Source organism: Brachionichthys hirsutus, chromosome 20, assembly GCF_040956055.1.
Source record: "Brachionichthys hirsutus isolate HB-005 chromosome 20, CSIRO-AGI_Bhir_v1, whole genome shotgun sequence".
In the NCBI taxonomy this organism is placed as follows: Eukaryota; Metazoa; Chordata; class Actinopteri; order Lophiiformes; family Brachionichthyidae; genus Brachionichthys; species Brachionichthys hirsutus.
This window is the reverse complement of record NC_090916.1, coordinates 711,402-724,889: the sequence shown is the minus strand read 5'-3', so window position 1 is coordinate 724,889 and position 13,488 is coordinate 711,402. Positions and strand designations below refer to the sequence as shown.

General features: G+C 52.3%; 1 protein-coding gene across 1 annotated transcript; it reads left to right on the top strand.

Moving 5' to 3' along the window:
• The first annotated feature begins 4,298 nt into the window (after positions 1-4,298).
• On the top strand, positions 4,299-13,488 carry dse (dermatan sulfate epimerase). The gene is made up of 5 exons (XM_068753548.1): positions 4,299-4,717; positions 7,503-7,756; positions 9,413-9,652; positions 10,609-10,816; positions 11,751-13,488. Exons 1-5 carry the CDS (start codon positions 4,299-4,301, stop codon positions 13,465-13,467), a joined length of 2,838 nt encoding a protein of 945 aa, XP_068609649.1. The 3' UTR covers positions 13,468-13,488.

The window sequence follows — 13,488 nt, the reverse complement described above, 5'->3', positions numbered from 1 at the left end:
ATAATCAGAATGTGTTTCTATTAGCATGCATGAGATTAGTTACATGATTATAATTCTGATCCCTGATGGATGGATGAATAGATTGATGGATGGATGATGGATGGATGGATGATGTATGGATGATGGATGGATGATGGATGGTTGATGGATCCTGACAATAAACACAATGAATTTATACAACTGTGAATCAGCTGCTCCAGAACTCAGTCTGGATTCATCACACGTTGTTCCACAATTGATCTGATTGGGGGGTTCTGCCTGGTCACTCATGGGGGGGGATTCTGTTTGGTCACTCATGGGGGTTCTGCCTGGTCACTCATGGGGGGGGATTCTGTTTGGTCACTCATGGGGGGGATTCTGTTTGGTCACTCATGGGGGTTCTGCCTGGTCACTCATGGGGGTTCTGCCTGGTCGCTCATGGGGGGTTCTGCCTGATCCAGCCCCCCCATTAAACACAGCTGTGAGTTCTCCTGTGGCTGCAGCGAACTGAGCCGCGTCTCCTCCGCCTATTAATCCTGGCGTCGCTGGGAGGGGGGAGGAGGAGGAGGGTCTCCGTTCAGCCCCCTCCTCCGCCGCCCCTCCTCATCCGCTCTCCTCTTCCTCCCCTTCCTCCCCTCCGCCTCGGCCCCAGAACGGCCTCTCCGCTTTCCGGCGGTATTGATCCCCGTGATGAAGCCGTCTTCCCTGGGGGGGGGACGCCCGCGTGACGGCGTGAGGACGGACCTGAAGCGCCGCCTCTGACAGGTAACGTGACGTCACGGCTTCTTATCCGCTCCGCTCCGCTCCGCAGCAGTCGACAGAGCAAGGCGAGTTCTGTGCGCAGATTCCGATCATCACTCCCATCGATTACTGACACTGTCGGGAGAAGTGACGTCATGCCGACCGTAGCGCAGACGGGGGCTCGCGGTAGGACACTTTAACCCTTTAATATTTAAGAGGAGGAAAGTTCAGGGGGGGTTTACTCCAGGGGCGCAGATAAGCCATCTGAGCAGGGAGGAACTCCTCTCGTTGGAATAACGTGATGATGATGAAGGGCTGCTGTCCTTCCTCTTTCTCGGTGACCGGTTCTGGGTGGGACGCGGGACAGGACGAAGGGACGAGGCATTATAACTATTTCATTTTAGGCAAAGTAGATTATTCATTTACCAAAGTGATATTTGCTTATTAGTTAAGGCCGGGGCCCCCAAACCTTTTCCTGTGGGGGCCACATACCGTTTCCTTCTCTGACGGGGGGCCTGTGGCCGGCTCCACCAGCACGCAGCTGTCTGTTGTGGATCGTGTGAATGCGTCCGTTCACCCACAGGTTAGAATCTGCCGCGTTGTCTGGATGATCTTTCTGGATTCTATTCGGTTCCGTGAGGGAGATCGAGAGCCATGACATTCTGGGCCTGCTGGATTGGCCTCTTCTCGACGGGTCGACGTCCGTCCATCAGCGTTGCATTCTGTCCTCTTGTGTCTCTCGGCAGCGAGACAGCGTTGACAGCGAGCCTTGCTTGTGTGTCTGCAGCCTTTAGAGCAGGCGTGGGCAAACTAAGGCCCGCGGGCCATATGCGGCCCGTTGGTCGTTTTAATCCGGCCCGCCGAACATGTCCAAAATATATCATTAGATTACATGTTATTACTATTAAACCTCATTCACTTTACCATGTCCCTGTAATTTGTACAATGAGCTTTGCATATTCATGCTTTGCTCGCTGTAAAAGCCCAAATCCTTTCAGAATGGCTTTTACGTGTTATTTATATTAGTTCAAACAAACACGCTATCCATCTTTTCCTGGCCCGGCCCCTTTGTCAAACTTTAAAACCAATTGTGGCCCGTGAGTCTAAAGGTTTGCCCACCCCTGCTTTAGAGGAATGAAGCGCCGCTTTCACCCAAAGGACAACGTGTTGCACAGAATGCTGCTTCCTGGGTGGCGCCGCGCTCCAGCACTACAGACGGCCGTGAGCAACAGCTCCTGGTCTGAAACATCTATAGCTGACAGGATAGGATAGGATAGGAGCAGCAGCCTCTGCAACCGGGATAGGAGCAGCAGCCACAGCAACCAGGATAGGAGCGGCAGCCACGGCAACCGGGATAGGAGCAGCAGCCTCTGCAACCGGGATAGGAGCAGCAGCCACGGCAACCAGGATAGGAGCGGCAGCCACGGCAACCAGGATAGGAGCAGCAGCCTCTGCAACCGGGATAGGAGCAGCAGCCACAGCAACCAGGATAGGAGCGGCAGCCACGGCAACCGGGATAGGAGCAGCAGCCTCTGCAACCGGGATAGGAGCAGCAGCCTCTGCAACCGGGATAGGAGCAGCAGCCACAGCAACCAGGATAGGAGCGGCAGCCACAGCAACCGGGATAGGAGCAGCAGCCTCTGCAACCGGGATAGGAGCAGCAGCCACGGCAACCGGGATAGGAGCAGCAGCCACGGCAACCAGGATAGGAGCAGCAGCCTCTGCAACCGGGATAGGAGCAGCAGCCACGGCAACCAGGATAGGAGCAGCAGCCACGGCAACCATGATAGGAGCAGCAGCCTCTGCAACCGGGATAGGAGCAGCAGCCACGGCAACCGGGATAGGAGCAGCAGCCACGGCAACCGGGATAGGAGCATCAGCAGCAGCCACGTCAACCAGGATAGGAGCAGCAGCCACGGCAACCGGAATAGGAGCAGCAGCCACGTCAACCAGGATAGGAGCAGCAGCCACGTCAACCGGGATAGGAGCAGCAGCCACGGCAACCGGGATAGGAGCAGCAGCCACGGCAACCGGAATAGGAGCAGCAGCAGCAGCCACGTCAACCAGGATAGGAGCAGCAGCCACGTCAACCAGGATAGGAGCAGCAGCCACGGCAACCAGGATAGGAGCAGCAGCCTCTGCAACCGGGATAGGAGCAGCAGCCACGGCAACCGGGATAGGAGCAGCAGCCACGGCAACCGGGATAGGAGCAGCAACCACGGCAACCGGGATAGGAGCAGCAACCACGGCAACCGGGATAGGAGCAGCAGCCACGGCAACCAGGATAGGAGCAGCAGCTGCTCAACACAAACTGACCTGATGTCAGTTTAAGGGTTGCAGTACAACCTGTTTAGTGGAACAAGGGTTTTATGAAAAGCTTTTAAAATCTTGTTTCATAATGGAAAGAAATGGGAGAATATGGGCCCTGAACATGTATATACAATAATACAACACATTCTGGTTGTACAACACTTACGTATAATACATGCATTCAGTACACATACTGTAAAAGTCGACACATACATGCGGTACTCTTGTACTGTTTTAAATCGTGTACATGGCGTTCAGCGACATCCTTCATGCTCCCAAACGTTTGGTCTCTGTTCACGTGTTTCCTGCTACTTCAATTATTTAAGCATGTAATTATATTGTCAACACACTTCATGAAGGTACAGAAAAGTAACCATTTGTTTGGTTTTCACTGCCTTCAGATGTGTTTAAGCGGATCAAGATATTTACTCTACGTTGTGTTTGGTGTGGATCGTCTTTCTCAGTGCCCAGACTTCATGAGTATTCATGAAACACATTACAGTAATGGTATTTTTGTTCTTTATGTACCATCAGGTCACTCAAGTATTACTTTCTACAAGATACTACCTAAATATTTAGCATCCTGAAACGAGCAAGTTTCATTTCGACGTCTTTTCACAGTAAAACCGGTCCTCGGGTTGTCCGTTTGTCCTGTCGGTTAATCCAGAGCCATCTTTGTAGTTCTTTTTGTGCACCGTCCCCCCGGCCACCGTTTTGATAGACGCCGCTGGCCTGACTCACTATTAACTGCAGGCTAGACGTCATTTTAACAGTTTTCCATCAGGCCTTTGCCAAGCGCTTCAGTAAGCTCATGGAACCGAGTCGGTTCAGAGACAACTCCCTGCGTTTCAGCAGCCCGGAGGCTGTTGCTGGAGCAATGGGCCTTTCATGACTTTCAGGTCGGCCGGCCTGGGTTGGGCGTGCACGGCCAAACCTGTCCAACAAGAACCGCTCGGGAAGGAGTGTCACAGAGGGACTTTCTGTGGCGCTTTCTCAGATTGATCCAGGTTACTGTGACTATAAATACACTTGTATTTGAGGTGGGTGTAAGGAGTCCTCTGTTGGAGCGGAGTGTGTGCTGCTGAATAGTGGGCTGCATTGTGCTGCACGCGCTGCGTCAGAACTGCAGCTGGATCGCATTATGCCAGGAATGCAGGAAAGGCTGAGCAGAATACGGGCCGGCGTTCTGAAACCCTTCTCTCTCCCCTTCCTCCCGCCTCTCAGCTGACGTCCCTCTGATATGCCGCGGCCCCTACACTGATGAGACGATGAGGACCCACACTCGTGGGGCCCCTCCAGTCTTCTTCATAAGCCTGCTGTGGCCCCTGCTCGCCCTAGCGGCGGCAGAAGCGGACCCCGGTGACGGAGTTCCCTTCATGGGAGGAAACTATTACGGTCACCCGATGCTGTACTTCAATCGGGATGAGGTGGAGGAGATGCAGAACGCAGCGGCAGGGACTCATCGGGACCTGGCGGCCCGGATCCGTGAGGCGGCTGAAACCATGCTGGAGCACCCGGCGGAGTACCTGCCCCCCTGGAGCCCGGAGCAGTTCAGCGCCCGCTGGAACGAGTTGTACGGAAACAACCTGGCTCTTCTGTCCATGTTCTGCCTGCTGTATCCGCACCGGCTCGGCGCCCTGGACCTGGCCAGGGACTACATGGAGAGGATGGCGGCGCAGCCTTCCTGGTACGTTCAGCGCTTTGGTCGACAGATTAATATTTAGGATATAAAAATGCATTCGTGAATTCACAGATAGTTGCTGAAATCATTTTCTGAGTATGAAAGACATTTGGCTTTGTTCATGAAATACACAAAAAGCAATGAAAGAAAAGCACAATGGTCCCAGAAATCCTTTGAATCTGACCGGGGGGGGCAGGTTCAATCAAGGTGCTCTGATTAGCATCGCAGGAGTCAGTCAGGCGGCCCCTTCACTGTGCTGTTTGGTGACACACGAAACACGGACCGTCTCCAAGCGGCTTCTAGGCCGTCCCCAAAATGTTTCTCATCTTCCGTTGATTACCCGAGACCTCCGCCATGGATCAGCTGGTTAAGATCCTGATCTTGGACTGTGAGAACACAGGAGCAGTGACAGGACCTGGCTCGGGTAAGACCCCGTGCCCCCTCCTGTAGCGCTCAGCAGCAAGAACGGAAACACCAAGTCTGGTTGGGATAGTAACGAGCTCCACCCTGCCTTCGGTGTCACGTTGCCGTGTTGTCGTACAACAATGACAACAACATTTCCATTCTGTTCTAATGAAGACTATCTTTAGCGTCGGAGAGTTGTCTGAAGCCCCACGATGCGCCGGCGACACTTCCGGGGTGTAACCCGCCTATGCCACATAGAAAAGCAGGGACCGGCTCCAGCAACAGAAGGTGGAATATACGAGTGCATCATTAGGTGAGGGCCACTAGTATTTAAACACAGTATTCTGTGTATACACAGTAGTAGAAGCAGCTGGAGATCCACACGCTGACAAGACGTTTGCCATGTTCCCATGTGAGACTGAATAAAGCAGCAGTCGAAGGACAGCAGGGACGGAATCAGAAAAACTTTATTGCCTTTGTCAATGAGGGTTCACAGACAGGGAATTTTTCTAGGTGCAGTTAACGACAGTAATAAAATGCTAGCTATAGCGCTAGCTGCAGGGCATGCCCTAAAATAGACTAAGCTAAAAAGCACATGAATACAGAACCCCCCCCCCCCACACACACACACACACAAACAGCAGCATCAAACGAAGGTAGTCAGATAAATGACCCCTCTGTCCTGCAGGTACCCCCCCCCCCCCCCTCCAGTTGAAAGGGGGGGGGGGGCTGCCGCGTTGCCTCCGACCACTGAGCAGGAAGGAGAGGATTTTCCTGCAGCTCTTTTCTGGGGGGTTCGGCACCGTGGCTTTAGTGCAGTTTGCAGTAAGTGGGCCGCACGTCTGCGCCGTGAAGCCCCCGAGCTTGTGTTTTCACGTCTGGAGAACACACTGTCAGTCGTTCTCCTCGGCCACACCTTCATTCTGGTGGCTGAGTCGCTGAAGGTTGCGGCGAGTGGCTCCGGGATTGTGGCTCCGGGAGCGTGGCACCGGGAGTGTGGCTCTGGGAGCGTGGCACCAGGAGTGTGGCTCTGGGAGCGTGGCACCGGGAGTGTGGCTCTGGGAGCGTGGCACCGGGAGCGTGGCACCGGGAGTGTGGCTCTGGGAGTGTGGCTCTAGGAGCGTGGCACCGGGAGCGTGGCACCGGGAGTGTGGCTCTGGGAGCGTGGCACCGGGAGCGTGGTTCCGGGACTGTGGCTCTGGGAGCGTGGCACCGGGAGCGTGGTTCCGGGACTGTGGCTCTGGGAGCGTGGCACCGGGAGCGTGGCACCGGGAGTGTGGCTCTGGGAGTGTGGCTCTGGGAGCGTGGCACCGGGACTGTGGCTCCGGGACTGTGGCTCTGGGAGCGTGGCACCGGGAGTGTGGCTCTGGGAGCGTGGCACCGGGAGCGTGGTTCCGGGACTGTGGCCCCAGGAGTCAGCCCGTCGTGCTATTCAAGACATTCTAACATGCCTCTGACGGCTGCAGGAATCATGCAAGAACATTGCGGCCCGCCCGTCACGTTTCTTTTTACACAGTCTGTGTAAACATACAGAAGTGGGATTGATTTTATTACACGGCCGTTCTATCGGGCCGTCTGGCGAGTGAAATCCGAGCCGAGGAGTTGGATGTGAGGAAGTGAAACGAGGTCTGGCACGATGAGGCTGTATTCTCTGTGCTCAAATCGGACCTTAAGAGGCGGGCCGACAAGCATGATTTGGGTCTTCACAGTTACTTTGGAGCCGGGGGCTGAGCCTGGGAGGGAACTGATCCAGGGGGGGGCAAACAGATTCAATGCAGGAGAGGGAGGGAAGCAGACATTAAAGAGAATCCAACAGGGAGCAGGAGCAGAGAGGATTTGGTGCTGCTGCTCATGCATCGCTTTAATTCTACGTATCCTAACAAAGTAATGAGTTGTTTAACGGCACTGTGCACAAAGTGTTGCTTGTCCCCCCCCCCCCCCCCCCCCCTCCAAAGCAAAGGAGAACGGCCGGCGGCGCCGCTAGCAACCAAAGGAAACCTCAGGGTCCGTGTCGTCCAACAGATTTAGTGAGTCATACCAGAACCTCATCGGTGCAGTGCCACCAGAACCACAAGCAGAATGTTCACAGCGCCACTTTCCCAAACTCCTGGCAGAGGTCGGTGTTCTAGGATCCGGTGGCCTTTTCGTCGGAGGGCGGGGGGGCAACGTGCCCATGCTTCACTTTTACAGCCTCGTGACGCTGGACGCTGCCGGTGAGCCGTGGCGCGTGGGCCCATCTTAGCTCGGCTCATTGTGAACTGAAGCTTCACAGCTGGTTCAAAGGTCATTCAAGTGTTTCACAAAAAGCAGGAGTCAGTTAAAGAGTCGAAACGCCGCCGCTGCGCTCCGCGGGCACGCTTAACCCCGTCTGCCTTTTGTTTTCCAGGCTTGTCAAAGACTCCCCCTGGGATGAAGTCCCCGTGGCACACTCGTTGGTCGGGTTCGCCACAGCGTATGACTTCCTGTATGAGTACTTGAGCAAAGACCAGCAGGAGCGATTCCTCCAGGTGATCGGAAACGTGACCCGCGACATGTATGAGAAGTCCATGCGACGCGCGTGGGGGTTCCAGTACCTGCACAACCACCAGCCCACCAACTGCGTGGCCTTGCTCACCGGCACGCTGGTTTACATGGTCCAAGGTCGGTGAAGGGCGTTTTTATCCATGAAGCACAGATGCCAGTGGGTGTCTCAGTCTGGACATTCCTGCCTGTCAGGTGTCATGGGAGTGTGGAGGGTGTACATTAACCTGCTTTTCCAGTCGATGTTTACGTGAGCTGGAACCTGATTGGCTTGTTTCTGTCAGGACACAACGATGCTTATGATGCAGTCAGCAAGGCGTTTAAACCAGATGTACAGCTCTCGTTCCTCATTCCTGAGAGACGGGGGCTCCCCAGGCCTGAAGGCGGTAGACGTTTCAGACCTCCAGGGCCCGAGCTCATCATTCAGAAGCGTTCCTCTGCCTCACCGTAGCCCAGTGTGGTTGGATGGGAGCAGATACACTGAGGAGTAGGGATGCTGCACGTTCATGTTGCAGTTCACAAAGCAGGCATAAACATGGCCGCCACTGGATGTGATGCCATGGAGGGAATAATGCGGCACTAACAAGGAATTTATTCATTAACGTCTAAAGACTCTGGCCCAACCCTGAAATTGAAATCTGCTTCTCTTCAACGGCCAATAACTCCGGAACGGAAGATGGTAGGAACACACTTAGCATAAAGCTGTTTGCGATGTGCTCTTCACCAGATTATCTCTGGATTGCCTCTGGATTACATCCTTTAATGAGGAATTTATCTGGTTTCAAATCTCTAGAAACAGAGATATGACTTCAGCCTACGTTTAAAAGTAGAACTAGTCATTTGCATCGTGGAGCTACGAGAGAAGCTTTAATTGGGACTTGGTCCCAGTCGGTGGTGGTCAGGAAGGCCGACGGTGCTCCTGTAAATCTACCCCGGGGCAGCTGTATCTACCCCGGGGTAGCTGTTTCTACAATCGTAGCTTCACCACCACCAAGTAAGGAGTGAATGAATAATGCCCAACGCAAAGCGTCTTTGAGTGTCCAGAAAAGCGCTGTAAAACCCAACGCATTATTAGTATATTGTCCATCGCGGGCAGCGTCTCCCTTGAGCCGGTCTCAAGCCCGGATAAAAGCAGGGAGTTGTGGCAGCTTTGCGGGTTACGAGAGTTGCAGGAGTCTATTCCAGCATGCAGTGGGCGAGAGGCGGGTACTGCTCGGAGGCGTCGCCAGCGCATCACAGATATGATATGATATTACTTAGTATGATGCGTTACATTATGCACCCCTCTCCCACCTGCCGGACATTTATCATAACATTAAGCATTTACTTTAAGTAAAGCGAAACCTGCTCAAGAAGACCAGAGTTCAACTTGAGTTGGGAGCCGGAAGGTGACCGGTTCAAGTCCCGGACAAAACAGAGTGTAGATCGGTGGCTGGAGAGGAGCCAATCTACCTCCAGGGCACTGCCAAGGTGCCCTTGAGCAAGGCCCTGACCCCTCCACTGCGCCCTGTGCCCTCTCCATGCATGTCACGGGGCCCCTACAGACGTGTGTGTGTGTGTAGAGTGTTAGAGGGGTCCGAGGATGAATGTCATGTCGTGCCCGTGACAAAGATTCTTCCTGAAACATTTTCCTCACACAGAAAGTGACTTCCACAATGGAGGGCGTGTCCACCTTTAAATCGGTTTAAACGCCGACGCAGTCCTGGAGCTGAAGAAAACAAAACAATGGAGGGACTGGGGAATAAAGAAGTGAATGGCCTCCGTCTTGTGTTCCAGGCTACCTCAAGGAGGCCTACGCGTGGACCACTCAGGCCATGACCATCATGGAGAAGTCCTTGGTGCTTTTGCGAGACGTGACGGATGGCTCGCTGTATGAGGGCGTGGCCTATGGGACTTACAGCACCCGCTCGCTCTTCCAGTACATGTTCCTGGTGCAGCGCCACTTCTCCATCAGCCACTTCGAGCACCCCTGGCTCCTGAAGCACTTTGCTTTCATGTACAGGACTGTCCTGCCAGGTAACTGTTGCTATGTCCTTCTGTGGATTGTAGGTGGCGCCCTAGGCAGCCAAGTTCAGCTCATATTAATGAGGTGGCTGACGCTTAGATGGTAGAGTGAATTATCCAATAACCTCAAGGTGGGTGGCAGAGGTAAGATACGAGAGAGAGAGAGTTTGGTGCTCATTACCTCCACCGAGGGGGGGGGGGGGGGGGGGGGTCTGTCTGTTAGCGACAGAAATCAAAGAGTTACAGATGGATCTTGATGAAATTGGCGGTGTTACCAGGAACAGTCCTGTAGGGTGCAGGTCTCTATCTCACAACCAAATGTCATCCGGATTAGATCCGGATTACGGATACTGCCGCGATACAAAGAAATCTGGATTTACTTATAATGGATATATAGATATATCTTGTAAAATCTGCATTCAATTCACTCACCAAAGATCACAGTCATAAAGGGGTCCGATATGAACCATCATGTCTTCTGGATCTGATCCAGAATGAGGAACAAATATTACATTTTAACATTAAACCCATTTATGGTTTCAAGAATCAGTTAAAAATACTCTTCAACTCTGATTCACTTTGACGTTTCATGGTTGGTGTATAGAGATACCAAGAACAATCTAGAACCTTCTGGTGCTGATCCAGATCACCATGTGGACGGTGTAGATCCAGTTAGGAGGGGAGCGAGCTGCTTGGGGGAGGTCTGTGCTCTCTGAGTGCTTTTCTAGTCTTTATAATGTTTCATATCTTGTAACTTCAGGAAACGGTGTGTTTCTGTTATAATGTGAATTTGATTGTCACGCGATCAGTGCCGCTCTGTTTGTGTGCATGACTGCACAAGTCACGTAGCACGTCGCACGTAGCATGTAGCATGTAGCTGTAGCCGCACTGCTAACACTGGAAGCGCATCGTGACATGTAGACTGACTGTGCACCTGAAGCTGTCCTGTTTGTTTCCACCGTCTCCAGGCTTTCAGCGGAGCGTCGGCATCGCAGACTCCAATTACAACTGGTTCTATGGGCCCGAAAGCCAGCTGGTGTTCTTGGACCGCTACGTGCTGCGTAACGGCAGCGGGAACTGGCTGGCAGGACAGATCAATCAGAACAGAGTGATCGACGGGCCGGCGAAGCGCGCAAAGGGACAGCGGTGGTGCACGCTCCACACGGAGTTCATCTGGTGAGCTGCTGAAGCTGCTCCCGAAATGCTTCAGTGCACTTTCTTTATTTATTTTAACGCTGTTATTAAAGGCTCCACCAAAACAATAATTTGATAGATTTCTTTTTTCTTGCCTTGCATTTTCTCCTCATTGAGGATTGCCGGCACTAGATTTCGAGCTGACTCTATTAATGACACAAGATCGATCTATATATATATATATATATATATAATATATATTGAAATGTCTGAATATATATATGAAAATTTCTGAATATATATATGGACATTTCTGAATATATATATCAAAATATATATTCCGGAGTTCGGTCCATATTCCCAGACTTTTCATATATATATTCCAGAGTTCGGTCCATATTCTCAGACCCCACTTTTGATATATATATATATAATAAGTTCCTGAACGGCATGCCATAATGCTGTATATACAGCACTTACAAAGAACTTTACAATTTGGTAACATTTCCCAAAAGGAAACTTTAAACCTTTTTCTTCAATGTTTTTGCAGGTTTTAATCACCAACACGATTGTCCATTTAGAATACTTGAACATGTGACAGTTAGTTGATTCTTTGTGAACGATGGATGCTTGCCTTATAATTAGCTGATATTAGCTGGCAGCACAAATGTGACATTCTGGACAGATAACTTTACTAATATTCTCTGGAATTCTGCATACCAGGAAAAAAATACTTGTTCTGGAGAAACCAACAAATCGGCCATTCAAATATGTCTTTATGATGACTACATAAAAAAAACACAATTGTAGATTTGACACTTGATATTTCTGTCATCATTTAGCAGGAGTTCTGTGTTGTTGTTGTTGTTGGCCATGATGATCGTTAAACTGTCCTACTGATCATAGAAAGCGAGGTCACAGCTGCACACGCGAACGCCGGCCCGTCTGACGCCGATGCTCTCTCGGTTTTCTGCAGGTATGATCCGAGCCTGATTCCCAAGCCCCCAGCAGATTTCGGAACCTCCCAACTGCACTACTTCGAGGACTGGGGTGTGGTGACCTTCGGCAGTGCGTTGCCCGTCGGCATCAACTCCTCCTTCCTGTCCTTCAAGTCAGCGAAGCTGGGCGGGCGTGCCATCTTTGACATCGTTCACATGAATAAGTACAACGCGTGGACCAAAGGGTGGAAGAACTTTAATTGTGGGCACGAACACCCTGATCAGAACACTTTCACTTTTGCACCCAACGGTGTCCCGTTTATAACTGAGGCGCTCTACGGACCGAAGTACACGTGGCTGAACAATGGCGTGCTGTTTCACGCTGCCACTGTACACTCTTGCTTTCAGCCATGGACTGGACAAGTTACAGAATCCTGTGATTCCAAGTGGTCAAAGTACAAATCGGGGCTGGCGTCAAATGCCCAGGGCAGAGTAGAAGCTGCCATGGAGAGACAGGGAATGGTCTTCGTCCGTGGGGAGGGGCATTCCGCTTATAGTCCAGAGCTGAAGATCAGGAGCTTCCAGAGAAACCTGCTGCTCCTCCACCCACAGCTTCTGCTGGTCGTGGACCACATCCACCTGGATCCGTCCAGTCCCACCAAGGCAATGAGCGCCTTCTTTCACAACATGGAGCTTCCGTTCCAGAGTGCGACGGTAGACGGTGTTCATGGAGCGTTTGTGTCGCACGGTCGTGATAGATATAAGATCTTCTGGATGGATGACGCAGGCTACAGTAGCGAAGGAGTGACAGATTACTTTGCTTACCCCGCGGGGTACCCATTCAACGCTTCCAACTACGTCAACGTCACAACGCCACTGAGGTACCCTCACACCAGGGTGGCCTACCTTTTATTTGGCCCCGGCGTGGATGTGCAGAGCTTTAGCCTGCGCGGGGACAAACAGAGGGTGGACATTTACCTGGTTACCAGTGACCATACCTACACCGTCTATCTGCTGACCGGAGAGGTCGCCAGCAAGCCTCTCTTTGCCATGGTGCTGTGCAACCAACAGAAGATTGTGTTTGAGAAGGAGGCGGCTTTGGAGGACAGCTCGCCAGAAGAAGTGGAGGAATACGCCAACGTGCTGTACGACAACCTTCAGCACGTCAAGCCTGTCTTCCAGCAGATGGAGAGACACATCCTCAGCAAAGTCCTCAACGCCGCCAGCTTCCGTAAGATCGCAGCACGCCTCCTCCACTTCTCTGACAAGAGGAAGACTGACACGGTCATCGAGGAAATGTTTGCCAAGACGCAAAGCAAGACTCAAGATGGGAAGATGGTGAACCTTGGACAGAAGCTCGCAGAGAGTCTGGCCGATATTTTTGCTCAGATTGAGGTGAATGAGAAGGAGGACAGAAAGAAGACGTCAGAGCGTCTGTATGAGGACAGTCGAGAGGAGGGAAATGCCTCCTCTCAGGCTTCTCATAGAAAGGGGGCTTTTATCAAAGGCCGAAAATACAAGGAGGTTCACATGGTAGCCACAGAGCGGAGCAAAGGGCCGTCCGACTTGGCCTCCTACATAAGAACGTTCCTCCTCCTGAACACCGCCCTCTTCTTTCTGCTGCTGGGTGGGATTGTGACTCGATTCCTGAGGTGCAGGACCTTGACCAGGCAGAGAGTCTTCTACACGGTGCTTCTCATGGACTGCTCCGTCTTGCTGTACCTCTACTCCTCCTGCTCCCAGACGCAGTGCTGACTTCACGAGCGGCGAGAGATC

Bases quoted from the DNA above. Each gene is read 5' to 3' on its own strand.
- dse (XM_068753548.1), top strand. From the start codon at position 4,299: ATGAGGACCCACACTCGTGGGGCCCCTCCAGTCTTCTTCATAAGCCTG. The intron at 7,757-9,412 runs GTCGGTGAAGGG...CTTGTGTTCCAG, and splicing joins GCTGGTTTACATGGTCCAAG to GCTACCTCAAGGAGGCCTAC. The intron at 9,653-10,608 runs GTAACTGTTGCT...CACCGTCTCCAG, and splicing joins GTACAGGACTGTCCTGCCAG to GCTTTCAGCGGAGCGTCGGC.